The sequence below is a fragment of the Culex quinquefasciatus genome, chromosome 2 (genome assembly GCF_015732765.1).
Source record: "Culex quinquefasciatus strain JHB chromosome 2, VPISU_Cqui_1.0_pri_paternal, whole genome shotgun sequence".
In the NCBI taxonomy this organism is placed as follows: Eukaryota; Metazoa; Arthropoda; class Insecta; order Diptera; family Culicidae; genus Culex; species Culex quinquefasciatus.
This window is the reverse complement of record NC_051862.1, coordinates 95,887,967-95,915,933: the sequence shown is the minus strand read 5'-3', so window position 1 is coordinate 95,915,933 and position 27,967 is coordinate 95,887,967. Positions and strand designations below refer to the sequence as shown.

The window sequence follows — 27,967 nt, the reverse complement described above, 5'->3', positions numbered from 1 at the left end:
AGTCTCTACGATATCCTAAATTTAGTTTTGTTTCGAGTTTTTTTTTTTTTTTTTTTTGAAAAGTAAAAAGTCCCTAATGCGCCCTAAGCAAGCTCTGCGACCATTCTGGTTCTCTGGAACCATTTGAATTTCTTCATGAGGAATTTCTGCAGAGGTGTTTACCATGAAATTCGTGTTTTCGGATCACACTATCGCTCACCGCACCGCCCGAAGTGCGACTCTGCCTGCTGTTTCAGCGCCTGTCACTCTGCAGTGTCAAGATTGTCAAAGTCATTTTCTTCATGTAAAGGTGAAAAAAAGATTACTCAGTTCAGTTCGTTCGTGTGGTCCGTGAGTGTGAAAAAATCGTGAAAAACAGTGCTAATTTTCGCGTAACGATGGCAAATCCGTGCGAAAAGGTTGCCTAAATAGCCCGTGAGCACGCAGCACGTGAAATCCGCACCCCGGACGCGATGAATTGTCACCAGATCTTGAGCGGAGCCTGCAACGCTGGCGATCGTTGTTTTGCAGTCGGATCCGTCGAAGGTGTTCCATTTACAGTGAGTTTTTCCTTCTTGGCTGCTGCTGCTGCTGCTCCCAATATCGACGAATGCGACGACGACGACGATGATGATGAAGGAAAAATTCATTTCGTCTTTTCACTCTATTTGATTATCTCATTGTCGGGAGCTGGAATCGACATCCCCATGGGGAGGGTCATTATGGTCCTGTAAATGCCACCCCCAAGTGGGAGATGGGTTGCTGAAGGCTGCCTTTTCCCGAGGAATATGTAATCTTGTGTGCGCTTATCTTGAACCCTATTGGTGACCCCCATTTTGCATCCATTGCTGAAAAGGCTAATTTTCTATTTGTTCAGTGATTAATTTGTTCCTCACGGGACACGGAGTGAGAGGCAGGAGGACGGAACGGTGCTAATCATGTCAAAATATTTGCTCGTGGCAAGAATGGTCACTTTTTGGCTGGCCCTCATCAGAGTGGAGAAAACGAACTTGGTGGAGAAAAAGGAGGAGGAGGAGTAGAAGCAGTGTCACTTGACTGATAAAATTTTTTTCACCCTTATTGCCCATTCATTGAGAATACACATTCACAAACCAACACCAAAAGAGTGTGTAGTGAGTGGAGTCGAGTGTTGTGAATATTCTACTTTTGCTCACATGGTTACACAAGGATTGTGGGGGTGATTTGATTTTTGCGATAGTTGAGGAAGGCGTCGCGAGATTTGTGTGCATGTATTTTGGTAATTTAGTTGCACACATTAGTGTTAGGTATTATTTTCAAATGCATTAGTGAGCTTCCTAGTATTTTGGGTAACTACGTTACAAATAGATTTTGCATATTACAAATAAAAAAGTTTAACTTATTTCATGTCACGTGATGTTTTTTGGTCGGAGACGAAGGATTATAATCTCTGAATATATATAAAAAAAAACATTTTTTCAAGAAGCATTTTCGCAATTTCAAAAAATATTTATGAATGATCTAACTAATGGGCGTCAATATCTAATCTAATCTAATCAGACCCTAGCGCAACCAATCTTTCGAAAGGATCCTGGAGAGTGCATTAGGTTAGATTGCCCTGGACACTTTTTGCCATGGTTATAGCGACACAACTCGCTCTCTCTGGAACAGTATTCCTAGTTCTAGCCCACGCTCACAAAGTCGTAATGGCCTAATGGTTAGCATTTTTACTTACCAACCCAAAAAGGACGAGAGATCGAACTTCGCCTCGAGCGACTTTGATTTTTCGTTCATATTCATCATTTCAAATTTCTGTGTTCTCTTAACTTTCTCGTTGGGATAAGATGGACATCGAGAACCCAGAGCCATTCGCTTACAAAGCGAACACCGTAACCAGTCAGCCACGGCCTCTCCTTCTAACAAATGGGCGTAAATATATTAATAACCCTGAGTAAGATAGTTTAATATACTTACTCACTCGCGTAAACTTCTTATAAGTTTAAATAGAAATTAGGAAATAGTTTTAAGACTCGGATTTAGGATTAAGTTAAATATCGAATTATACTGCCTCCGTACTCGCTGACGGCTAGATTCGAAACAACCTTTTATTAAAACATCCACGATCTCGCACGATCGTTCCCGATCTCACTCGATCGTTGCGAGTTCATCCCGATTATATTCAATCGGTTTTACCGAACACGGTTAATTATTATTGATAATTTTATCTGGACACTACAGATAGAAAGCGAGTTAAAGCCTTATCAGAAATATAAATCCAATAAATCAGAATTTAATTAATTTCGAGAAAAATCGTTTTGAAAACAAAATATTTGCTGTTCAGTGAAATTTCTTTGAACAGATTTTGAGGCTCTAAAAACTGAAATAACAAGCCAAATTTTAACATTTCACTTCAAAAAGGCATGCATTTTACAGCAGTACCGTTCGTTTGCAATCATTAGTTTGGACTAAATGAACGTTCAAATTGACTCAAATATGTTAAAATTGATTATAAACGCAGGAGAATGCATTTTGTATCGTTGGCAGCTGATTGCACGTAACATAAAATTGACATTTTGATGTATTTTTTGAATAGACTAGAAAAGAGGATAACGATTCTCAAAATTTTCAGTTTCCTGGGAATCGAAAGATGCATTTAGCTATTTCCCGGAACTCGGAATTTTAGATTTTTTCATACATTTTAATATACATTAAAATTAATTTGAGTAAACATGTCGAAAGTTTCATAACTTTGTGGTATTCGGTTTACTACAATAGTATAATCATAAATGAAACACGGGGAACACTATCAAAAAAGATTCCACAAATCAACCAAACAGGCTCATATTTAAGAAGAAGGGTGTCTACTGGATAACATTCTGCTAATGGATCTATTTTTGGACGCTCCTTTTCAAAGTTATTCTTTCAAATTTCAAATCACAGAAAATTTATTAAATCTATTTAGAAGATGATTTTCTATCGCTCCTGAAAGTTTCATGAATATATATCATGATCAAACTTAGCAAGAGACGATTTAAGCTCAAAATTTTGCCATGCGTAAAGCGAACTGTCAAACGTTGTGGGCGTTTTTATCTAAACACCGAGTTAACTTACGGGTGCCACAATATCTCTTGATTGGATGGACCAAATTGGCTGAAATTTGGGGTAAAGTCTCGCATGGCGTATCCAGTGTGCATGACATCAGAGTACTTTTGTTAATTTGATTTGGTCAACCGCGGTGGATTTTCTTGAAATAATTCGAACTGTCAAAACCAAAGCATCAACCGATGGATACTTTTCTACCACAGTTTTTTTGTGCGATCAATGTGGTAGATGCTTTGGTGGATTTTTGACATTTCGAATTATTTCAAGAAAATCCACCGCGTTTAACCAAATCAAATTAACAAAAGTACTCAGAGTACCACGAGAACAAAAATACATTTTTGGCTGCTCAAACGAAACCATAACAACGTTTTTGCCTAGGTATTTAAAAACGTGGGTTTTATAGAAAACCTAGATGTATGCGTATCAAAAGATTGGAAATGTTATGCCCTTTCCGATGCCACATAGGTTGGCTTGTGAATTGTAGACCGATTTGGATGCCGGCGGATTTTCCGAGTTGGTACGAAAATCCAACGAAAAATCTATTCTATCGATACAAAGCATAGCATAGCATAGCATAGCATAACGGGTCTGCACCATGCTGTAGGGGGTGCCACAGTGGTCAATTCAATATTCTTAGACAATTTGATTGCTGTCCGGTACAACCAAGAATATCCACACTGTGCTCCAAGGCTACGCCCATACAGTCCCGTGGGGATTTGGGAGGGGATGTTTTTGTTTTTCACTAGTGGCAAAAGTGCAGGAAACCCATGCGACTTTTAAAAGTGAACGGAATATTTTTGGGAGGTTTGAAATGGGGATTTTCATAGGGCCGATGAAAATGGTTGAATGCGTAATGTTTTAAATGATTTCGATGTTTGTAAGTGTAAATATGAGTCTGTAGTGTATTATCTAATAAGCATATAGTTTTGTAATAATGATAAGTAATACAGTCGACTCTCTGGCTGTCGATCTTCTCGATATCAATAATGCTCCATGTACCGATGAATTCTTCAGTCCCTTCAAACTGCATACTTCGATTGTCTTTATTCCTCGATATTTTCTCTTGCTTGAAGGATCTTTTCCTCGACGGTCCCTGGAATTCTATTTGCTTTAAATATCTATTCCGGTTGTCAATAATTTTACTTTTCCATGGCTTGCATAGACATTTTTCTTTGAGAAACGAAGCTTTTTAGTGTGTTTGACATTTCTTTGTTTTTGTTTCCTGGACGTTGCCATGATTCTTTCGTATTTCGGTCAGCAAGAAAAAACAAATTTCAATCGAGTCTTCATTTTGCATCGTTCTGTAAACTGATGATTCTCTTCCTCGACGGTCCCTTGGATATTGACAACCAGAGAGTCGACTGTAAATATAATAAATATAGTAAATAGAATAAATATAGTAAATATAATAAATACAAACACAATCAAGATGATAAATCTATTCTATCGATACAAAGACCCCCAAAACGGTGTTATACCCACTCGAGAATGTTTATTTAGCAATTCTATGGTCATATATTGACATTTAGACTGGATTTATGGTGATTTGTCAACAAATAACATTATTTATGTTAATTTTTCAAAAGGTGTACAAACTTTTTTTGCACCTTTTTTGATTTCTGTAATAGTATTTGTTATATAACTTTTATGGAAGTCATCTTTTCATGAGCTTTTTATAGCTAAATGTTCGGCATGAGTTTCTAAACAAAACGTAGTACTAGGTTTCTGTCAAACTTTAAATTGTTTACATGTTTTATGTGTATAGTGCCCAAGGGGTGTAAATACTTTTTTTACATACTGTATCCACAGAATCTAGAGCTGTAACAATGAGACGCTTTGATTTTTTAATATTTTTGTTATGTTTTCATAAAATTCTATGGCATATTCAAAGAATATTTAAAAGGTATACTTTAGAAATATTGTTATGTTATTAACCTTGGTTTTATTTTTTTGTTAGGAACTTTATTGCTTATTTGTCTAATTTTAAACAGTTACCGAACATGTACTGTAGTTGAAAAGCTTTTTCGAATCTGAAAATACCAGTTCATTTCAAGAACTTGTTATAAATTATATTGATTTTTTCGATGTTTACTTTTCACTTAGTGATTTTCCCTATTATATGACTCATTTTGAAAGCAATTGTCTATATTTTCATCATTTAAATCATCCTAATACATCACCCTGTATAGATACATGATATGCTTAAGACCTTCGGACAATTTGATACAATTGCAAAAATCAAGACACATACAACAACTCTTCACTCAAAACACACTTCACATCTTAACTGATCCGGAGCGTTTAGTACGGTATGTCCACGCCATCCTTCCTTCACTGTAGATTATGTGACCCGTTTATAGAATCCTGTCTGCTGCTAATACAACGCAGTGGGCCTGATAATGAGTGTAATAAATTTTGGGAGTTCTCGGTTCTGGCTGCGCTTTGATTAGATTAGATAGATCCAATCGTCCTAAATCCAAATTTTTTCATCAGCAAATTATCTTTCTTCCTGTTTTAGGCCTACGCGGCGGGATGCAACATCGTCGTGCTAGCCAGCAACTTTGAGCGCGTCCAAATCATCCCGGGCGCGGTCCACAACTACATACGGATTTCGGCCCTGGATTGCAGCACCGACACCGGTAAGATTGCCGCCGCCTACGAGGATAAAGTGTGCATTTTCGAGCCAACACCGCTGATTCACAGCGATCGACCGGCGTCGCACGGCTTAGAGTACAAGTAAGAGGCGTGATCTCTGGGGAGGAAGTTGTACTGATGAGAGTTTCTTTTTTTTCAGATGGGTTCAAACGGGTAGCCTGCAAGCGACCTCGCACATCAGTTCTCTTTCGTGGAACTTGGAGGGAACCCGTCTGCTGACCGGTGGAACCGTACTTCAACTCTGGCACGAGCGGTTGTCCAAGCAAGATGACGACGAACCAACTTGTATGTAACCTTATTTGGATAGTCTTCGTTGTTGCCTCTAATAAGTTTACTCTAATTTCAGCGGTCAAGTTTGAAATCGGCGGAGATCGTGACCCCAAAACGCCAACCAACGAGGAAGAGTCCGACTCGAGCTGGGACTGCGTTTGGAAGTGTCACACCGCCACACCGGTCCACCATATGGCGTTCAGCCCCGACGGGACGCTCTTTGCCACGTCCGGCAAGAGTGACCGCCTGGTGAAGGTTTGGTACGAGAATAAGCACAGTAAGTGTTGAAGACTTGTGTGGCTCAAACCATGATTTTAATTTTTCTCTCTTATTTTAGTTTTATTCCCAAACAAAAGCTTCGACCAGTCTCAGTCGCAGAGTTTCAGCGGAATTCCGGAGACCAGCTACGGCTTCGTGTACGTCGCCCATCCTCGAGCAGTGACCGATCTGTCGTGGCGCAAAACCAGCAAGTACATGCCGAAGGGATCCGTTTCGAACATGCTCGTGACGTCCTGTTTGGACAACATTTGCCGCATTTGGGTAGAGACGGTCCTGCCGGACGATGGACTCGTCAACATGAACCAATTTGACCCCCTTGCATCACAGAACCCCAAGTTCCGGACGCACCGGCACAAGCATCGGTTTATGCAGCGATTGAAGCACATGAAGACTTGCTTCCACATCAGGCGCCACGCGAAACACAACGGAGCGACCGGGCTGAACGGAATGGGAGCGAGCTTCGGAGGGCCCGGGGCCAGTTCCGGCTTTGGAAATGCTCCGATACCGACGCTACCGTCGACGTACAGTGTGCACGATTTCCATTCGTACGGTTATCATGGAACCGGAATGACACCAGGGCTGCACTTTCATCTGGCGGCCTCAATCAACGCCGAGACTGACATTCCGTTAGTTCCGTCGATGCACACGAACGATCCCTCGGCGCAACCCAATTTTATTCTACACTGGCTTAACAATAAGGAGATGCATTTCTCCCTTCAAGCTGAGGCTATTTTACAGGAAATGACCAGGAAGGTGATCGAGAAGGAAGATTTACTGTCCGGCGCCAACAGTGATGGCCACTCGGAGGTTCTCCACGAAGAGGAGCTTCCGAACGGAGACGATGGCAAGAGAAGACCTAAAATGAAGCCCACTTTCTCGCAGGACGAAAGCAACAGCGATGATCATGCACCGCCCTATCCAACCAATCGATCTCATTCGGTGGGAGGTGCATCGCACGCTGGACTGCCAAGTCACCATTCGCTGTCGAACACGACTTCCATCAACTCGCTCGTCAACGACGGAAACATACACGTGACCGATTCGCTGGACATGAAGATCGAGTGTCTGCTGCGGGACTGGCATCACAGCCCGGATTTGCTTTTTTCAATCCATCCGATCGACGGAAGTTATCTGATCTGGGTCGTGGAATGGCTTGACGAGTACCATCCGGGATCGTTCCGCCAGGCGCAGGTTTCGTTCTCAACGCGGATCCCATCGGCGTTCCCGCTGGGCGATGCAATGTCCATGTCAACGACGGTCGCCCTGTACAACACGGGCGGAAATCTCGGCTTCCGGGACATGATCGTGCGGGGACCGAAAGCTACCAATTGCAGTTTGCCACCGGACGTGAACAGTGACATTGTCACTTCGTTGCCCAGTGTCATGGAGGAAAATGAAGTCAACGAAGAAGAGAACGAAAATGCCAGCGTGCAAGAGGATGATGGAGCCAAAGCCGGTGCAGACGCCGCTGGCACCGAGAACGGCGAACAGGCGGACATTCTGACCGCACCTCCTTCGCCGACCATTTCGATGGTAACGAAGCATTCGAACGGAACGCTGAACCTGTGGCAACTGACCTTCGCCGACAAGAGCAAATTTTCGCAAGTTCTTAGCATTGGACATGCCTCGCGTGCATCAGGTCACCGGTTCCGGGTGAACGACATTACCTGCCACCCGGTGCTCCCCCTGCTGCTAACCACATCACATCACAATATTCCAGACATTCCCAACGCCAACGTTGGCTACCCAGGCAAGGAGCAAACGGCGCCAGACGGGACCGACCAGAAACCACCACGGGCAAAGGACGTCTGCGCCCCGTCCGGCTTCTGCTCGGAGCTGATCTTGTGGCGCGTTGACGCGGTCGGTCCTCTGTCCCAGTCCGGCGGAGTTAGCGAGCTGGCTCGTATCAATTCGCCGGAAATATCCGCGTTCAGTAACGTAGCGTGGATTCCCACCCTGTTGCCAAGTACGACGCTAGGAAACCTAAGCAACTCCCCGTCGGCATGTTTCGTGGCCAGCGATGGTGAAAGTCTGCGCGTGTACCAAGCCGTGATCGATGCGCGAACTCTTCTCGCAGAGATATCCAGCTCGGAGCGTCGATTTCGTCGCATGGACTCGATGGTGTCGCTTTCGACAGAATCTTCGTCGGAACAGGTTCCCGGAGTCCACTCCGCATTGCACGACAAAATCAAGATTGTTTCGCAGCAGTCGACGGCCCGTCCCGGTTGCATCATTCAGCTGGACGCGATCGACGATGCGATCCACGATTGGCAGAACACACAGTTCCTGCACGTGTTCCAAGAACAGCTGATTACGGGCGAACGTTCAGAGGAATCCGTCATCTTCAACACCGAAGCCAAGCATGTGGGACTGATGGACGGTCAAATGGGCGCCATGGTTGATCTTCAGCGCAACGCTCAATTCGAGGAACCATTTTATCTGGTGGTTCTGGAACGTACCCAAAACGGAACAACGATTCACATGTGGCGCATCGTCATAGCATCACAACCAGCTGGGCCGGATGAACTCAGCAGCAGCATGATGTACGTCCCCGACAGTAACTTGGTGCAGGACTTGGACGACCCGGAAGTTACGCACCGTGCTTCGATGGCGGGAGTGCAGCTTCCGGATGACGTCAAAATTCCGATCGACCAAAGTCCGCATGTGAACATTTCGACCACGAAAGTGTGCACCCAAGAGCTGCCGCTGCCCGACGGAGTCGACGTAATCCATGCAGCTCCAGCCGCCGGTCATCTGAGCTCCTCGTCAATCTACCCGGCCTGTTTTGCACCGTACATCGTCGTAACGGCCTGTTCGGACTCAACGGTACGGTTCTGGAAGTGCAAGGTGACCAAGAATGGGTCCGAAACTTCGTTCAAGTACGAATGGTGCGAGTGGGAAATGATCCGAAAGGACCAGGAATCGACCATCGACGTAAACGGCCAGCTGCTGCACATCAGCGCTGCCTATTCCGGCCGCATTGCGTGTGCATTCAAGTATGGAAAGTCGTTCACAAGACCAACGAAAAGCAGCGATCCGGAGTCGCGGTACGTCAACTTGTGCGTGGCAATTTACGAGTGCGAAAGTACCGGTGGCAGCGAATGGGTCCTCGAGGACACCATCCACTTGAAGAACATCCATTTGCCACGGATCCAGGTCGATCCACATCTGGACTTGAGCTACTTGTACGACAATAAGACTCTGCAAAAGAAGCAACGTTTGAACCAGATGCTACAAACAATGACCCACGATGACAATCGCTCCAGCCGGAACGGGGACGTTACTCCGGAAGCGCTGGCCAAGCCAGGATCCGGATTGTTGGCGGTGCCAAGCTTCAGCACGCTGCAGTCACTGCGAAAGAGCATCACCGAACATGGAAACACGTGCCCGTTGACGCAGAAGCACCTGGTTCAGCTGGACTGGGTCTCCAAGGAGGACGGTTCGCACATCCTGACCGTAGCGGTCGGCAGTAAAATCATGCTGTTCACGCCCGTGTCCAGCGATTTGGCCCAATCGAACATGAAGGCCATGAAAGAGTCACAATCAACGAATCGTCCGCTGCTGCGGAAGGCAAGTTCCTTGGCACAGCCACACTTTAACGACGAAATACGATGGATGAAGCTGCGTCAGATCGAGCTACGTACGGCGGACAGTCTGCCACCGCTTCCAATGCAGATCTCCTGGGTACGGGACGGTATCTTTGTCGCCGGCATGGATTCCGAAATGCACGTGTATTCCCAGTGGAAGCCACAGCTCAACGCCATCAACCATATGGACATCGAAGATTTGTACGACAATCGTTACCTTAAGGACGAAGATCTGCGCTCGCTCGCTCAGGAAAACACCCAACGACGGCTGGCGAACGTCTCGTCGATGCCGGTTCTGTCGCGAGTTAGCTCCATCAATCTGCAAATGTTGTCCAACGATAGCAAGAAGAAGAAGGTCGGCACAGCCAGCACGGGCCAGATTAACAACGGCGCCGATCAACAACAACCGATCCACGACTACATGACCGACTACGGACTGTTCGAGGCATCCCGGATCGCCTGTCCGGTTCTGCCGCAGTACCATCCGAAACAGCTGATGGAGTTACTCAACTCGGGTAAGATTCGCTGGGTCAAGGCGATTCTGGCCCACCTGGTGCGTTGCATCAGCGGATCGTACAGCGTCCGGGGTGGCGGCAGTGGCGACGAGGAGAGCCTCAACAGACAGGTATTTATCGAATTGATTGTCGCCCTCCGGCGACAAAGCGAGTGTATGTTGTTAATAGAGACAAGCGTGTGATTTATACTATATATCCATCACCCACCACCACCTTCCTGTTGTGCACCAGTTGATATTAACCCAAATATCGATATCATCACGCATTTTGCCTGTTTCCTATCCTATTGAGTTGTGACTAAATCTATATCGCGTCATAAACCACAGTAGATTCTCACTGCAACCCTGGTCATCCCTTTATCGTTACAATCCGAGTTGTGAATATATTTCTACAGACTGACACAGCAACTTCATGACACATTCATTATTTAGCATTGTATTGAATCGCTGAAACTAACACTTCTTCTATGCCACTCTTCACCTTTCGATAATCGAACTGTGGAACTTTTCTATATCTGGTTCCACAAATTTTAGTGGTAAATCTTTGAATACTTCAAGACACGTGCTTCTCTCAGGTTTAGGAATCGATGAATTCGTATTACTTCCTCGTCGAGTAAGTACATACTTCCCGAAAAAAAACAGATACATAGTGCTGAATCGTCTCCAAAGTTGTAATAAACGGATCGAACAGTTCCGGCCTCGACGTTCTTCGCCTACCTTTTCACGTCTTTTTTAGATTTGCTGTTAGGACAAAGAAATTGATTGAGATTATGTAGAACTGCTGTTTTCCAAAACGCAGGGTTGTTACGGACGACGCGGATAGCGCGGATTTGCTGACTGATTTTGCTCAGGCGCGGATTTCGCGGATGGCAATTTTGATCAATAAATAAATTCTTAAATTCTCAAATTCTTAAATTCTTAATTTTTTAAATTCTTAAATTATTGAATTCATAAATTCTTATGGGTCGCGATTTTGTTTATATGGCGCGGATTTCACGCGGAATGGTCGGCGCGGATTTGGCGCGGTTTTTAAAGGCAGTAGGTCTTGTAGGTTCGAGTGATAGACAACGAATGAATAGTTTTATTGCTGCACTCCAAGTCATAGCCTATTCTAATTAATAATTAATTCAACGGTTGCTTCGCCAACATCCCCCCTCAACCGTGAATTCCGAGAGCCTTCCGTGCTTCAACAAATTTCGCAACAGCTACCGGCTTCGTGAACACGTCCGCCTTCTGCGCCTCCGTTGCGACGTGCTCCAGCTTGATCAGCTTCTCCTCGACGTTCTCGCGCACAAAGTGGTGCCGAATATCGATGTGCTTGCTTCGGGGCGAGTAGCCGATCTCCTTCTCCGCCAGGTACACCGCGCTCATGTTGTCACAGTGGATCGTGACCGGTTGAGCGACACCAAACAGCTCCTTCAGCAGTCCGCGCCACCACAGTGCCTCTTGAGTAGCAGCTGAGACGGCCATGTATTCCGCTTCCATCGTCGATAGCGCCACCGTGGTCTGCTTCCTGCAGCTCCATGAGATCGAACCACCAGCCTCCATGTAGACGTAGCCAGTGATAGATCGACGGGTCTCGGGATCGTTTCCCAGTCCGCATCGCTGTATCCGACGAAGCCCTGGTCTCCGTGCTTCGAGTAGGTCAGCTTCATCGTCTTGGTCCCCTTCAGGTACCGCAGCACTCGCTTGGCCGCAATCCAGTGTGCCTTCCTGGGTTGCTGCTGAACTGGCTGACCGCGTTCACCGCGTAGCAGATATCTGGCCGGGTTGATAGCGCCAAATACTGCAGTCCGCCTACCAGTTCACGGAACGGAACTTTCGCCATCTGCTCCCGTTCCTCGACAGTGCTCGGGCACATCTCCTTGGTCAGCTTCTGAGTCGGATCAGCAGGCGTCGAGACGGCATTACACTCGGCCACGTTGAATCGCTGCAGCAACTCGTTGATGTACTGCTCCTGGTCCAACATCACCTTGCCGTCGCCTCTGGTCACTCGCATGCCAAGAACTTTACTCGCCATGCCCAAGTCTTTCATCCGGAATCGCGCCATCAGGTCCTTCTTCAGCTTGGTCACCCACTGCTGGTTGTTCGAGAACACCAACAAATCGTCCACGTAAACGGCAACAATAAGGACCGTGTTGCCCTCCAGCTTGAAGTAGACGCACGTGTCGTACGCCGAACGCTTCAGCCCAGTTCGCTTCAGCTCGGCATCCAGCTTCTGGTTCCATACCCGGCTGGCTTGTTTCAGACCGTACAGCGCCTTCCGCAGCTTACAGACTTTCGTGGGGGCACCTGATTCCGTGAAGCCTTCCGGCTGCTCCATGTAGATCTCCTCTTCTCCCAGGTCACCCTGCAGAAACGCCGTCACTGCATCCATCTGGTGCACCTTGAGATCCAACTTGGCTGCCAACGACATCAGGTATCGGACGGTAGCGTACCGGACTACAGGTGAGAACGTCTCACTGTAGTCGACGCCCTTGATCTGCGAATAGCCTTTGATCACCAAGCGGGCTTTGTAGCGCTCGACAGATCCATCCGAGTTCGTCTTGAGTTTGTAGACCCACTTGCAGCGTAGAGCTTTCCTCCCCTTCGGCAGATCGGTTAGTTCCCACGTCCGATTCTCCACCAGCGCTCCGAACTCCGCATGCATCGCACGTTTCCACTGGTCGCTGTCGTCTCGAGCAATCGCCTCACGGTACGTGTCAGGCTCGACCATCATCAGGGTGAAACGGTTCTGTCTGGGTTGGGAATCTTTTTCAGGTAGGGTACTGCACACATAATCTTTATACTTGCCTGGGGCACGTGCTCCCTACCACTGCGCCTTACCAACACTTGTGGGTCCTCTGGTTGTGGAGGGAGCACCAACGGTTCTTCCTCCGCCTCAACCAGCAAATCGGCATCGCCTTCGACCGACTCGTAATCGCTGAAGTCCGACTCGTCTTCTTCGAGCTCAGCTTCCTCTTCAGCAGCTGGACCGACCTGGATCGGAATACTTGGCACGATCAGCTCCATTTCTTCATCTCCGACCGCAGGCTCCGTCAAAGCAACGTCAGTCCCGGTCGACTTCTCGTCCAGGAAGATGACGTCTCGGCTTGTCACAACAGACTTGGTCCTCTGGCTGTAGACCCTGTACGCCTTCGAGTTGTCGCTGTAGCCGACGAAAATGCAAGGTTCCGACTTCTTGTCCCACTTTCGTCGTCGCTCCTTCGGTACGTGCGCCATGCACTTGGACCCAACACGCGGAGATGCGACAGATCCGGTCGCTTGCCCGTGAACTTCTCCTCCGGTGTCACCGACAGTCCCTTCGCCGGTGATCGGTTGATCACGTGCGACGCAGTTGCCACTGCTTCCGCCCAAAATCTCTTGTCCAGGCCAGCGTCGAACAGCATGCTTCTCGCTCTCTCGACATACGTGCGGTTGCGTCTCTCAGCCAGACCGTTCTGTTCCGGATTGTACGGAACGGTCTTCTCGTGGTGGATACCAGACTTGCGCAGGAATTCTTCCATCTCGCGGTTCACGTACTCACGACCGTTGTCGGTACGAATCCGCTTGATCCGCTCACCTGTCTGGTTCTCCGCAAACGCTTTGAAGTTTTGAAATGCTTCCAGCACCTCAGTCTTCGACTTCAGAAAGTACACGACGGTCTTGCGGCTGCCATCGTCAATGAAGGTCAAAAAGTAGCGTCTGCCTCCGATCGACTCCGTCTCCATCGGGCCGCACAAGTCCGAGTGGACCAGTTCCAGGACTCGCTCCGCTCTCTGCCCTCGCGCGTTGAACGGTTGACGCTGGTGCTTGCCCTCGATGCACGGTACACACTGCAGCCCGTCCTTCACGTCGAACTGCGCGCCAGTCGTCATCTCTCGTAATCGCTTCATTCCGCTAGCAGAAAGATGTCCCATCCGGCGATGCCACAGCTCGAACTGGTCGTCTGCTTGCACCAGATTCGCACGAGATCGCTTGGTTTCTGTGAGCTTGTAGAGACCGTCCGTCTCTCGACCAATCGCTACCACCGTGTCACTCGCGTCCAGCACCGCACACGCGTCCTTCGTGAACTCCACACGAAAACCTTTCTTGCACACTTTACTTACAGAAAGCAGGTTAATCGCCAGGTCCGGAACGCACATCACGTCAGTCATCGTCAGATCCCGGTTTTCTCCATCACAGTCAGCTTCCAGCTTGACAGAACCCTTTGCGACGACGGCGACCTCTGCGTTGTTGGCCACATTGATCTTGGCCGACACACTCGATGGGTTCTGCAGGATTGCTTCGTTCCGGCACATATGAGTTGTCGCACCGGAATCAATGATCCAGTCACCACCGGCTCCTGCCGGTGACTCCACCGCGTTGAACGCAGCAAAGAACGAAGTCACGTTCCCCTTGTGGTTACCAGACTTCTCCTTGCTTTTCGCGCTCGTCCCGTTCGTGCACTCCGACGCGTAGTGTCCCAGCCTCTTGCAACGGTAACACTTCACATCGCACTTCTCGACGGGCTTCTTGAACTTCTGCTGCCGCTGCTTGCTGTAAAAGGCACCCTCGCTCTCGCTCGAGCCCGATCCAGCCTCGACCTTCACCTCCTGCATGATCGTGGCCTTCACTTTCTCCGCCGTCAGCTTGACCCCGGACGACTCCAGTCCGAGAATCATCGGCGCGTACTTCTTGGGCAGACCCTTCAGCAGCAAACTCGACACCCAATCATCGTCGACCTTGAAGCCGACTTCCGCCAGCTGGTTGCAGGTCACCATGACCTCGCTCACATACTCCTGGGTCGACTGGCAGATGATTTCCTCCACCTTCTCAGCTCCCACCAACCGAATCCCGGTCAGTTTTCTCAGGAGACCGATCCTCCGGGTGGAACCGCTGTCCTCAAACGTGTTGCGTAAGATGTCCCAAGCTTCCCTTGCCGTTGCCGCATTCTGGACCATGCCACGTAGGCCCCGGTCCATGCTGAGGCAGATAGTCGCCAGTGCTTGCTCCGAGGTATCCGCGTCCACTTCCGGTTCTCCTTCTACAGGATCCCGTACGGCGCGCCAGGTCCGTTCCTTGATCAGGACCATCTTCGTGGCAAACGCCCAGGAGTTGTAGTTCTCCGAACCACGCAGCACCTCCTTCACCGGCAGCGAAACGGAACTTCCGGGTAGCCTTTGACCGCCAGGTTGAACCGCCGCCACGCCTCGTCCAGCGCCAGGAACTCGGACTTCTTCATCGGCCATCGTTTCAGGACAAACTTCTTCCAAATTCTTCAGTTAACTTCTTGAGTGAAAAATTTTCTTCCTAACTGTTATTTTCTCCAAACAGCCGTTGCTACGGACTGTCTGGGCCCATAACCTAAAGGCAGTAGGTCTTGTAGGTTCGAGTGATAGACAACGAATGAATAGTTTTATTGCTGCACTCCAAGTCATAGCCTATTCTAATTAATAATTAATTCAACGGTTGCTTCGCCAACAGTTTTTTTTTCGACTTTCCCGTAACAACCCTGAAAACGTTCCTCCGCGATGCGTTGCATCTTGCACCTTCGTCTCAGTGACTCGCAGTGTCCATTTTTTTGCCATCTAAAAAAAAATGCTACAGATTCTGCATTAACATGGCGGACAATGCCTGTAACTTAACGGTATTTCAACTGATACAAATTCATCGTAAAGATGACGACACCTTCGTGCAGGATTCATAAACCGGTTTGTAGATGTTGCCTTGCAACCGAAAGACGGACATGTAGCAAACCAACAAGCATGACCTACTTCAATCAAGTGTTCGGTTTTCTCTTCAACGATTCAAAGCAATGCAAATTTTGAAGTCACACAAACCAAGCAACAAAAAATTCCCATATTTTTAGCCATATTTTCAAAAGGCACGCGAGCCGGGCAATAACGCGCAACAGAACAATAACGATATTTCTTCCAGACAAAAGCACAGTACAGAAGAAACAGCGCAAAGCTCCACCACCATCAGCGCTCGAGAATCTCTATCAGAAAAAAAACCTTCACATACTTCACCATTTTTGTGTTTTTTTCTCTTTCTATATTTTTTGTTACGTGTTTTCAACAGCGTGGTTGGTCTAGATCTCGCACACTTTCTGTTAGCTGTCCGGCAGGCACTGTTAGTCCTCTTGAACCAAGAGGATCGACGACACAGGTGCGGATTAGTTTTAGTTTTGCCACTTTCAAGCTATACTTCTACACTATTCTTAGTTGTTTCTTATCTTATTTCTTCAGTATGACTACTAATTACTTCAATCTCGATAAAACCTAATCTTTTCGCTTCATTGCTTGTTGAACTCTCATCAACTATGAAACTCTTATTGGCAGTAAAACGAAACTTGATACTAATAATCCTATTCACACATTGAGCATCAGTACATTGTCAACTATAAATAACATATGTTTTGTTAGTTTGTTAACCAGTTCTTTCAACAGAACGATCCTTATAGATAGAGAAGTCAGAACCATATTTATATAACTTGCATGTAGGTTAAATTGGAATGTATTTGATGCATTCTTTGAATAGTTATATTGAACAATGAATATAACGTTCATTAACTTTGTATGATTTTGCATAGAGATAACGTTAAGCTGTTACGTCTACGGTAAGTGGTTTGATAAAGTTTTGAAGTAAATAGATTGAAGATTGTTACAGGCTAGAAGAAATCAATTCACTCAAATTTGACTTAAGTTTACATTTCTGGTAGCGGTTCTAAAACTTCCAAACAGTTTGTTGCATGTCAAACTTTTGGAGAGCCTTTGCCCTTTCTTTTGATGCAAAATCATTGAAATTCCACTTGTGCTTTCCACAGATTCCGGAAGAGTTGACCCTTGACTATGCGGAAATCACGTCGATTCCTCCGCTGCCCCTTTGGACCTTGCTGGCTGCGGACAAGGAAACGGCGGGACTCAAGGCTCAGCAGAGCGAGGAAGTTAAGGTAGGTCGTAATTAAATTTCAAATCACGCTGATCTAACGTGTTCCGTGTACTGGCAGGATTACAACGAGCTCTTCGAGAGCAACGTGGTCGACGAATCGTTGGACGATTTGCTGGAAGACGAACCAGACATCAATCGGCACGCCGATCGCCGGTCATCGCTGCCGGAGAAGCACTATCTGTCCCACTTTGGACCGCGCCAAGGTCAGCTGTTGTCGCGCCTGTTGACCCACACCCATCTGCCGGGTCTTTCGTCGCTTGATCAGATGCATCTGCTGGCGCTGGCCGATACGGTGTCAACGTGTAATACGGACTTTGCGGAGCGTTTCGCCATTGATGCGGCGAAAACGGCGATTGCCAAAGAGAACCTGACCGGGGTGCCGAATACGGAGGCTGTTTCGACCGACTCGCTGGACGACTGTGGGCTGCGGTTTTTGCTCGCGATGAAGCATTACAACTACTTGCTGCGTTGTCTGCCAATCGTGCAGAGACAGTCGTTCCAGAAGCAGGGCGTGGGAACGGCCAACATCGTGTGGGCGTTCCACTCGGAAAGTGAGGAAGAGTTGTTGAATTTGATTCCGTCTTACGCGAAGGGTCAACCCAAGTGGCATGTGTTGAAGGAGTTGGGTGTTGGCTGGTGGTTACGAAACAACAACCTGCTGAGGCAGTGCATTGAGCGGTTGGCCAAGGCATCGTTTCAAGCGAATCAGGATCCTCTGGATGCAGCGCTGTACTACATGGCAATGAAGAAGAAATCCGTCGTCTGGGGATTGTACCGGTCGAAGCGGGATGAAAAGATGACCGCATTCTTTGCGAACAACTTCAGCGAGGATCGCTGGCGGAAGGCGGCTCTCAAGAACGCGTTTGCACTGCTTGGCAAGCAACGGTTTGATCATGCCGTGGCATTCTTCTTGCTGGCCAACTCGTTGAACGATGCGCTGGAAGTGTGTTTGACGAAACTACAGGATCTTCAGTTGGCCCTGGTCATCACCCGTCTGTACGAAGGAGAGCACGATGCCACGCCACCCAGCTTCAAGCGATTGCTGTACGAGGAAGTGCTCGGTTGCGACAAGAACGGTGAGAATCAGGATCTTAGCCGTGCCCATCCCGATCCGTTCCTGCGCTCGATGGCTCTCTGGCTGCTGAAGGACTATTCCGGAAGTCTGAGCACTCTGCTGAACAGCAACATCGGTAGCATGCATCCGCTGTTTGACGACGATAACAACACTTCCCACTCGGAGGCAGCTCACGCCACGAATCCGAACGTGTTTAACTTTTACGTGTATCTGCGGACGCATCCGCTGCTGATCCGTCAACACATTGCCACTTCGGTGCAGGACAAGAAGCGCGCTCAAGTGGTTCTGGCCGGTTTCAGCTATGGCGGTGAGGTGGCGTCCGCTGCCAAGCCAGGACTCGCTACCGATAAGCAAATCCAGCTGGAAGACACGATCACGCCGTTGGAACGCCAACTGTACTTTACCACGGCTCATGCTCACTTTAAAGCCGGATGTCCAGCGCTAGCGTTGGAAGTGCTCAGCAAGCTGCCAACGAAGGTGATTGATCAGGACTCGAGCAGTCAGCTGCAGAGTCCAAACGATGCGAAGACCACGTGCAATCTGATCACGACCGGTATCCTGGATTGGAGCAAGAGTAGCCAGGGCGATTCCGGTAAAGAGACGACCAGTTCAATTGACTGGGGAGCGCCGGCTTCGTCGACGACCGTCGATTGGAGCACTCCAGCTAGTGGTTTCGACTGGGGAGCACCGGTGACCTCGCAGATTTCAAACGGTCCTGACGAGTTCAAGATAGAGTGGGACGAGGAGGAAAAGAATGACGACGAAGATGAGGATAGTGACGAAGGAATTCAACTGAAGAAACCTGAAAAAGAAGAAAAGAGCGAAGCTGAAGAGAGCAAGGAAGAGGAAGACGGCAATGCAAAGGGCAGCTTGGACATAATGGCGCAACAGTTGAAGTTTATTGCATGTTTGAAGATTTTGATGGAAGAACTGTCGACGTTGGCGACCGGATTCGAAGTGGACGGCGGACAGTTGCGTTACCAGTTGTACGTTTGGCTGGAGCGCGAGGTGGAAGCGTTGAAGCAGCTGTGCAATTACAGCACTGGTGATTCAGACAACACTGCAATCGAAGACAATAACAATCTGGACTTGATGGACAGAGACACTCCGGTGCTTGCAAACAAGTTCCCCCACGACAAGCCAACGCTCCACGAGATCTTGATCCAGGAGAAGCAAGACTTTGAAGCGAAAGTTCAACGAGCCGCCAGGAGAAAGCGCTGGCTAAAGGCGAACGAAACGTTGTTACGAACATTGCTCAGCTATTGCTCGCTGCACGGAGCTAGCGGCGGCGGATTGGCGTCGGTCCGGATGGAGCTGGTGCTGCTTCTGCAGGAACTTCAGCAGGAGAAGACCCAACAACAGCTGCTCAGTCCGTTGCCATTCCCAACGACGTTGCCACTGTTGAGTGCTTGTGTAGCAGGCAACAAAACCGTCATTGCCGATCCGTTGCGATATCTGCAATCCCACACGCACGACATGCTGCAAACCATTGTCGACATGCGAAGTCCGCCGCACGCTCACCGCACAGTCTTCCCTAACGGGATATTCGTGCTGCGGGATCTCGGAGTGGCCCTGTCGGCTTGTATCTACCAATCGCTGTGCGACTCGGACACGTTCAGCGTGAAGCAATCTACGGTGAGCGAGGGATGTCACAGTCCCGGAATGGAAACGATAGCCAAGCTGAACGCCAGCTGCCAAAGCACTCATCTGATGGCGAACGCCGCCGCGCACCAAAGACGACGAAAGTATTCGACAGACGAACCACTCGCAGTAAGCACTCCTCCTTCCAAATGGCCAGGTGTAACCAATCTCCGGGCGCTTCTGGCCCGCGAAAAGGACGAGGACACACCACGGTTGAACGTTTTGCTGTGCGAATCGTTCGTGGCCACCTACATGGCCCTGTTTGTGTACGCCCTGACGACCTGCGACTGCCACATTCTGTACCGCCTCGCTGGCCAGAACTTTACCGACTACACATGGTCGGCGCTGTACGGTGGAGGCGTCAAAAAGCTCCTCCGTAAGGCAACGTCACATGTACAGGCGGTCCAGCAAGCGGTACAGGCGCAGGTCCAGCAGGAAAGCCTCGACAGTCCGACCGTGGCCGACGGTGGAAGCGTCTGGGGAGCGGTTACTTCACTGACGAAGCAACGCGTGAAGCTCAATATGAAGCTGCTTGGGCATTTCGCTGGGCCCCAAGGCCCGGCCAACATGAAGGAGGACAAGCCAACTTATCGCGAGCAGTTCGTCCCGCCCGAGATGTCGATGGTGTCGTACTTCCTGACCAAGCCGGTTCCAAAGGGTACGATGACTAGTGTAGCATTCTCAGCAACTTAAATTAACCGAACCTGTCTTCCAGGTGAACCCGACGAGGAGGACTACGATTCGGCCGACTCGGCCGTGTCGGATTTGGACGACGAAGACGAGGATGAGGACGTGTTCAACGATCCGCTCAACAACGACCCGAAGGTGAGCCAGGTTTCGGCCGCCGTGCGGAAACATCGTCGCGAAAACACCGAACACTCCAACCCGGGCTCGTACTCGTGGTGCATCTTGCGGTTCGCGCTCATCCGGGTGGCCCAGAACCAGCTGCAGACGTTCATCAACGTGGCGGGAATCGAGATGCAGGGTAAGCGGTTTGGGAGCTTGGGAAAGGGGTTGAGCTGGGATTGATTGTGTGTGCCTTTGTTGCAGAGTTGCCCGTTTGCAGTCCGCTCATTCACGGGATTCTGCGGAGTCTCTCGTCGTGGCAGGAATTGTTGAGGGAAGAGCTGGAACACCGTGGTCCAGCGTCGGTAGATTACATTCCAGGTAAGGAAGTTCAGCACATCTTAATCTCTCTACGTGCTATTACAATCTCGTGCACCTTTCCAGGCTGTTTTGTCGAATCGGAGGCAAAAGGCCCCGCAATCCACAAGTATCGTTCGCTGCTGGAAAAGTCCAACACCCCGTTCAGCCCCTGTCTTTCATCGGCCGCACCCGCCCGACGCCTCTGGAACTATCTGGTGCGCATCGAGATGGTGCAGGAAATTTTCATCCGCGCAGTATTCGGCAAGAAGAAGCCCACGCCCAACCTGTCCGACACGGCCATCGGATCGGTCACCAACTCCGGCAACGATTCCGGCACGCCCATTGGCAACGAGTCGGCCGGCGGGGCGGCGACGGCGGCCGGAGGTGGTGCGCCCGCCCACTTGCAAAACATTCCAGAGCCCGTACGGATCATCCACAAGGACCAGGAGCAGATATCGGCCTTCTGTCTGAACGTGGTCAATCCGGGCCTGCTGTCGCTGGCAACGCCTCGCGAGGTTCAGGAGATGGACATTTCGCTGCTGCTCGAATCTCCCAACTGGATGGAGGACGAGTGCGAGATGGACATTATGAACCTGTCCAAGGACATCGAAACGATGCCGTCGAGCAACTTCCTGGTGATACAAACCGCTACAGACAGGTATGTGTTGAAAGCTTCTAAATTACATTGATTGATAAATGAAATAATTCGTTCAAGGCATCTGAACACGAACCTAAACTCCGCACAAAACTTTGGAACACCGGCTAGCCCACAACCTGGAATTGCGGGACAATCGGGACGTGGTGCTTCCGTGGTAAGTGAATCATCAAAAACTTTTAGTACTGAATAATTTTCACACGACCTCTTACACATCCACACACCCTCATGAGCAGTTTGTAACACGTTAGGGACGAAAATCACTTGAAAGCAATTTCATCTTCACAGTACGTCGTAATGCTTGGGCTAACAACATGATATGATTCGCTGAACTAATCTGAAAATTTCGGCGAATATGCTTACAGGGACAGGGATGTAATATTCACACAAAAATCTTATTCGCTAGCAAACTTTCTTCACCCGCCAAAGAGAGATGAGGCGAAACACGCAAATGAAAATCAATCAGTTGAAGATTTTTTGTGAATCTCATTGTTAGCGCCACTAAAATTAATTTGTTTCGTTTTATTTTTACATGCACTGTTTGTCTGTCTACGAAAAGTAACAAACCATTTTTCGACGTGTGACGTTACACCTGCAAGAGTAGTAGTGAAATCGGAGTTCTGCCGGAGTAATCCAGATGATGATTTTTTCGGTTTTATTTTACCGAGCAGCGAATGTCCCCTTCCATTTTTTTCTCTTGATAAACTTCAAAAGATTTTCTTTGGTAAAGATTCTCCCATCGCTATACAGGGATCATTTTTGCTAGTTTCAGCAAATCGAAAGAACTAGTCGTAAATTACAATTACGTATTACCAAAGTATGATTTTCTAGAGACCCATTTTTCTTTCATTTTATTTATTTTTTAATTGACATTGAAATAAGTAATTAAGTTAACCAGAACATAAAAATAAATGCAAATATTTTTCAAAGTTTATGTACATTGAAATTTTGTACATTTTATTTTTTTAATTTTTTGATAATTTTGTTTTTTTTATGTTTGCATATTTTTTATACTTTTTAAGGTTTTTCAAAGGTGTTTGCCGGTTTTTACGCATGTAGAAATTTAGAAAACGAAATAGTTTTTTGAAATAAATAATCTTAAACACATATATACTGCCGCTTGAAGCTAGTCCGTCCCATATGTAATTTCGTCAATTTTGAGGTAATGATGCAGTTTGGTTCAAAATCATGTAAACTATCAGAAAAACCAATAAAATGTAGTACTTTGTTCTAGAAAGCCGGAGATAATTAACTTTTTCGTGAAATTCTAACACGTAGCCTTATGGGCGGGACAACTTTGACACGCGTTTTTCTCGGCTTGCTGTTTTTACATATGGGACGGACACGATTAGAGCGGCAGTATAGGTACTTACCAGCATTCAGAAGTAAAGTTGTGGTCCTTGCTTTGCAGATTTTGTTGTTGTTTTGTTTTGGAGACATTGGCTTTCAGACCTTCTGCCGAGGAGCACGATGATGGGTAGAAAGTGGTGTCTATCGGATAGGGATCCGCAGGTCGTCCCATGTATTGAGACTCTTTGAGACCGTCGGGCTTTCCATGGTGGTTGAACACCTTTTTTCATAATCAACGAAAATAAGATGCAGATCTGCAGTTTAAATAAAAAGATAGCACATTATAAATTATTATTATTTAAAAAAAAATAACGAGAGTTTTACCTTCAAGTTATGACATTGCTTTAGTCCATCTTAATTCTGAAGCTTATCATAGGATCTGAAACAAAGAAAAAAATTAAAACATATTAGGCTCATCATGTAAATTTTCCATAAACTCATTTTAGCCACAACTAAACCATCAGCAATACACGTCGCGTCACTTCATTGCTTTAAAATTCATAAAAAATAACACATTCGATCATCACTCAAGATTTCTACTGTGCTGTTCAGATATGTTAATTGTACGGTGTAATCCATCTTTCCCTTTCCCACCTTTACTAACTTCTCTCAAACTCACTGTGATCACACGCCTCATCAGATAAAAGGAGCAACGTTTCCAGGAAGTCAGTGTCCACGCTTCTGCAAGCTGGTTATTGAGCGTTCAAAGCACTTACTGAAGCCGGTACTTTCAACTCATACATTTGCTCCACACGTTGAAGCATCTTCTGTTAACTATTTGTTTCCTTCGCTCTTGCTTGATGTTATTTTTCAACGTTCTCATTTTAGGATTAGTAAAATTTCTGTTCTTTCCTAAATGTTGCTGTAAATATTCGGTTTTCTATCATCTATTTCATGATAAGTTTGTAGATTTTCAAGTTCTCTTCTTTAAACTGCCCAGTTCTACCAATCTAACTCCACTTTTACCCACTCTCAAAAGGTGCTCAAACACAAGGTCGACAACATCAAGCGGATGAGTGCGCACCCGCTGATGCCGCTGTACCTGACCGGGGGCCAGGACGGCTCGGTTCAGATGTGGGAGTGGGGCCACCAGCAGGTCGTCTGCACGCCCCGCCCGCCCGGCACGTTCGCCAAGGTGACGCGGTGCCGGTTCTCGCAGCACGGCAACAAGTTCGGCATCGCCGACGGAGACGGCAACCTGAGCCTGTGGCAGGTTGGATTAGCTAGTCAGAGTAACAGACCGTTCTTTGTGAGTACAATTTTGAGATGTTCAGTTTGAATGTTTGGTAACGGTTGTTTTTGTTGTTCCAGACTTATCAATGCCATAACAAGGGAATTACAGATTTCGTGTTTCTGGGTTCGTGCAGTCTGGTTGCAACAGGTAATTTGATAACCTCCTTCCTGAACCAAATCAGAAGACTAACTCCTTGATGTCTCCCTCCAACAGCGGGTCACAGTTCGGAAAGCAAAAACGTTGCCATATGGGATACGCTGCTGCCGCAGAAGAAGGCGTTGGTGTCAGGTATGCGAGTCACCTTCTATTTGAGTTCCAAATTTATACAATATTCTGTTCTCTTTCCCCTCCCCGTATACAGCATTCACGTGTCACGACCAGGGCGCGTCCAGCTTGGCGTACGCTCCGCAGCACCAGCTGTTGATATCGGCCGGTAAGAAGGGTGACGTGTGTATATTTGATGTTCGCCAGCGCGTACTTAGACATCGGTTCCAGGTGAGTTGCAAGCTACTTCTATGATGCCTTGGAACTATGATTAACGTTGGTATTTTTTTTTTTTTTTCGTTTTTAGGCCCACGAGAATCCAATCAAATGTCTTGCGATAGATCCTCATGAAGAGCACTTTGTGACCGGATCGGCTGATGGGGATATTAAGGTAGGCGGTTTTGTGAAGGAATGTTGCTCGCTTGAGAGATTCTTATTTTTACTTTTACGAATAACCTTCGTGTCATAAGCTGATGCCAGATGCGTTGTCAATTTACTTCATTCTGGTGCCCCAGGTCACCCGAGCTCTACCATGGAATCTTTGGATGGCATTTCGTATCTACTAGGCACCTTGGTTGAGCCGGAGGGTTCTCTCAATTCCACTCTTCCACGAACTTGCTCACCTCATAAAACTCATCACCATCTACAGTTAGAGCCGCGAGAATTGGGGGGCCGACGTCCTTCGGACACCTTCCTCTCATGTACTTCGTCTTGGTCGTATTCATGCCCAGTCCTACACGTCTTGCTTGTACCTTCGGTCAGGTGTAGATATCTTTCACCGTCTCCACGTTTCTGCAGCCCTCGGCGCGATCCAACGGGTTCCGCTAAATCCCCCGAAACACGCACGTGACACATCACACCATCCAAGGTAGCCTTGATCAGCCGAGTCAGTTTATCCGGAAATCCGTTCTCGTGCATAATCTGCACTCCTCCAGTAGCTTCACCTCCTCCAGATCTTGGAAGTCACACAGTGAAGCGTCCTCGCCAGCTTCTCTCCTCCACATTTGAAGGGCTCGCCGGGTAACCAATCCTCTCTCGTTCTTCAGCTTACTGATCTCCCTCTTCACCGTTTCCAGATCAGGTGCTGGGAACTGTAAATCAGCTGCGGGTGCTCCATGGTTGACTCCAACACCGTCATCGTCCGCTTAATCGCCGTTGAGGTACTCGTTGATGTACTGCTTCCACCTATACAACACCTCGCTCATGTTTACGACAGGTTTCCCTCGTTGTCATTGCACACGTCGGCTCGCGGCTCGCGGCCTTTGCGAGAGCGGTTCACCTTCTCGTAAAATTTTGCTCCGAATAGCTGCTCCATTTCCCACACTCTTGCTGGCGCTTCTTAAGCTTGGAGACCGCGACTTGCCGATTCCGAGCCTGCCTGTACCGTTCCACGTTCACTCTCGTTGCTTTGTGCATCTTCTTGTCGTAGGTTGCTTTCTTCTCGGCGGTAATCCGTTCAAGTAACTGAACCGACTTGTTTAAAATCGTGCCCTTCGTATAGATAAATACACTCACCACTAAAAACTACTTCCATTCGCTTTAGGTTTGGGGACTGACCGTGCACACGTTGCTGTACAGCTTCATGGGCGAGCACGCGCGCAGCAGCTTCTTCAAGCACATTGGCCAGGGCGTTACGCAGCTCCAGATCGACCAGGGCGGCCGGTTGTTCTCGTGCGGTGCCGACGGTTCGATGAAGGTCCGACAGCTGCCAGATCGCGAATCGATTGTTCACTCGTTGTATTAACTAGAAACTAGAAACAGACCGACAGACAGAGGTTAGGCTGAAAAAGAAAAAAAAAACAATATTAAAAACAGAAGAAAAACAGTATAATACAGGACGTTGCAAAAAAAGAAAACAAATACTAACAGCAAAAATATATTGTGTTTAAACATTAGGAAATTTATAACAAGCTCCTTACGTGTTATAGTAATTGTAACAAATGTTGAGATATAAAACAAACAAACCACACCTACGCATAAACAACATCAAGCATTGATAAATTTTACCTCCGGGAGTACTAATATCCGTTAGACGCAGAATAATCTTAAACGAAAGCAAAAACTACACACAGACAACTCACAGACTTTTTCAAATTATTGTCACGAGATAAAGAATATACATAAACAGCAAAAATATACACAAACAAATACTACTAAAGCAAACTTGTGCATCTATCTATTCCTATTCTAAACAAATAAATTGATACTTTCATTAAACTTTACTTGAAGCATCGTGTGAATCGAAAGAAGGAAAATCATACTTACCGCAGACAATACCCTTGTTGAGACGTAAAACTCTATGAAACAAAATAAAAAGATAAAGAACATACCAAAAAAGAAAAAAAAAGATAAAAGTAAGCAGAATATGAAACACATACATCGTACATATAGCAAAGCAAAAGAGAGGATGATGAAATTTTAGACTAGAGCAATGTAGCAATGAAGCAAGATATAATAACTATTGAAAGAAAAACAAAGTCAGAGATGATAAGTAGATAGTCGTAGGCCAAAGCAGCAGAAGATGTTTTACCCGCAAGATAACCAATCTTCTCCTCTCTCTCCTCGAGCGATACTTTTCGATGATATTAACAACTGTTTTCTGCTTTCTTGTTTGGCGTGTTTGCTAATATCCTTCAATTTGCGTTACCACGCGCGTGTATTGTTCATTTCCGGGTATTAATTAAGAGCGTGCGCGTTCGTGTGTTACGTCATTTTTCCGCATTTCGCTTTCGTAAAGGAATTAAAATTAAAACAGAGTCATTTGCCATCCAAGATCGGCACGCGTTGAAGGAGAGGAAGCAAATGAGCAAGTACCACAATAAAAACAACACACAACACATTTTACACCCTAGTAGACACACTAACAAAGTTACTCACACACCCACATTACTATGCCCCTATGTTTGATCACATAAAAAAAAACTACACAAACCCCAAGCTGTTATTAAAAAATGAATCCACCTATTTACAAACACAATTTACTGTTAACAGTCAGAATGATGCAACATTAACGAAAAAATAAAGAAGAAAAAAAATCATGATTTAGGGAATGAGCAAGTGGCTTAGACGCTGCTAGGAATAAGATATAATAAATAAATACAACAAAAGTGAGCAACAAATAGGAACAGGAGTGCGTACGGAGAATGCATAACTTACAACCTAGGGAAAATTTTATTTATTTATGAATAAATGTTTATCGTTGAAAGGCTGTGTATTTTTGAAGAACGAAACTTCCCTGAAAGAATTAATGAATTCATTGCGGTTTTCTGAGAAAACAAAAGAATCTTCGGCGAGTGTGCGTGATCGATGAAAAGAGAAGGAGTGA

The 27,967-nt window shown here is 47.0% G+C and overlaps 1 protein-coding gene and 1 long non-coding RNA gene across 4 annotated transcripts; one reads left to right on the top strand and one right to left on the bottom strand.

Annotated features, from left to right (window-relative positions):
- Positions 1-275: 275 nt before the first annotated feature.
- LOC6041147 (dmX-like protein 2) lies at positions 276-27,847 on the top strand. 3 transcript variants are annotated; one of them, XM_038250525.1, is made up of 19 exons: positions 276-539; positions 5,579-5,796; positions 5,855-6,000; positions 6,062-6,262; positions 6,323-10,476; positions 16,408-16,494; positions 17,153-17,278; positions 17,336-20,651; positions 20,709-20,978; positions 21,044-21,160; positions 21,224-21,797; positions 21,855-21,951; positions 23,785-23,868; positions 24,124-24,393; positions 24,456-24,525; positions 24,592-24,666; positions 24,740-24,873; positions 24,950-25,033; positions 26,186-27,847. In XM_038250525.1, exons 1-19 carry the CDS (start codon positions 453-455, stop codon positions 26,384-26,386), a joined length of 10,311 nt encoding a protein of 3,436 aa, XP_038106453.1. In that variant the 5' UTR covers positions 276-452; the 3' UTR covers positions 26,387-27,847. The 3 variants fall into 3 exon arrangements, with proteins under 3 accessions (XP_038106453.1, XP_038106455.1, XP_001850447.2); XM_038250527.1 differs by lacking the exon at positions 16,408-16,494; XM_001850395.2 differs by lacking the exon at positions 23,785-23,868.
- Positions 23,165-26,223, bottom strand: LOC119766130. Its single transcript, XR_005276947.1, has 3 exons — positions 26,158-26,223; positions 23,469-23,523; positions 23,165-23,364 (listed from the first exon to the last, which is right to left on the bottom strand). It is a non-coding gene; the product is annotated as an uncharacterized LOC119766130 (long non-coding RNA).
- Positions 27,848-27,967: the final 120 nt, after the last annotated feature.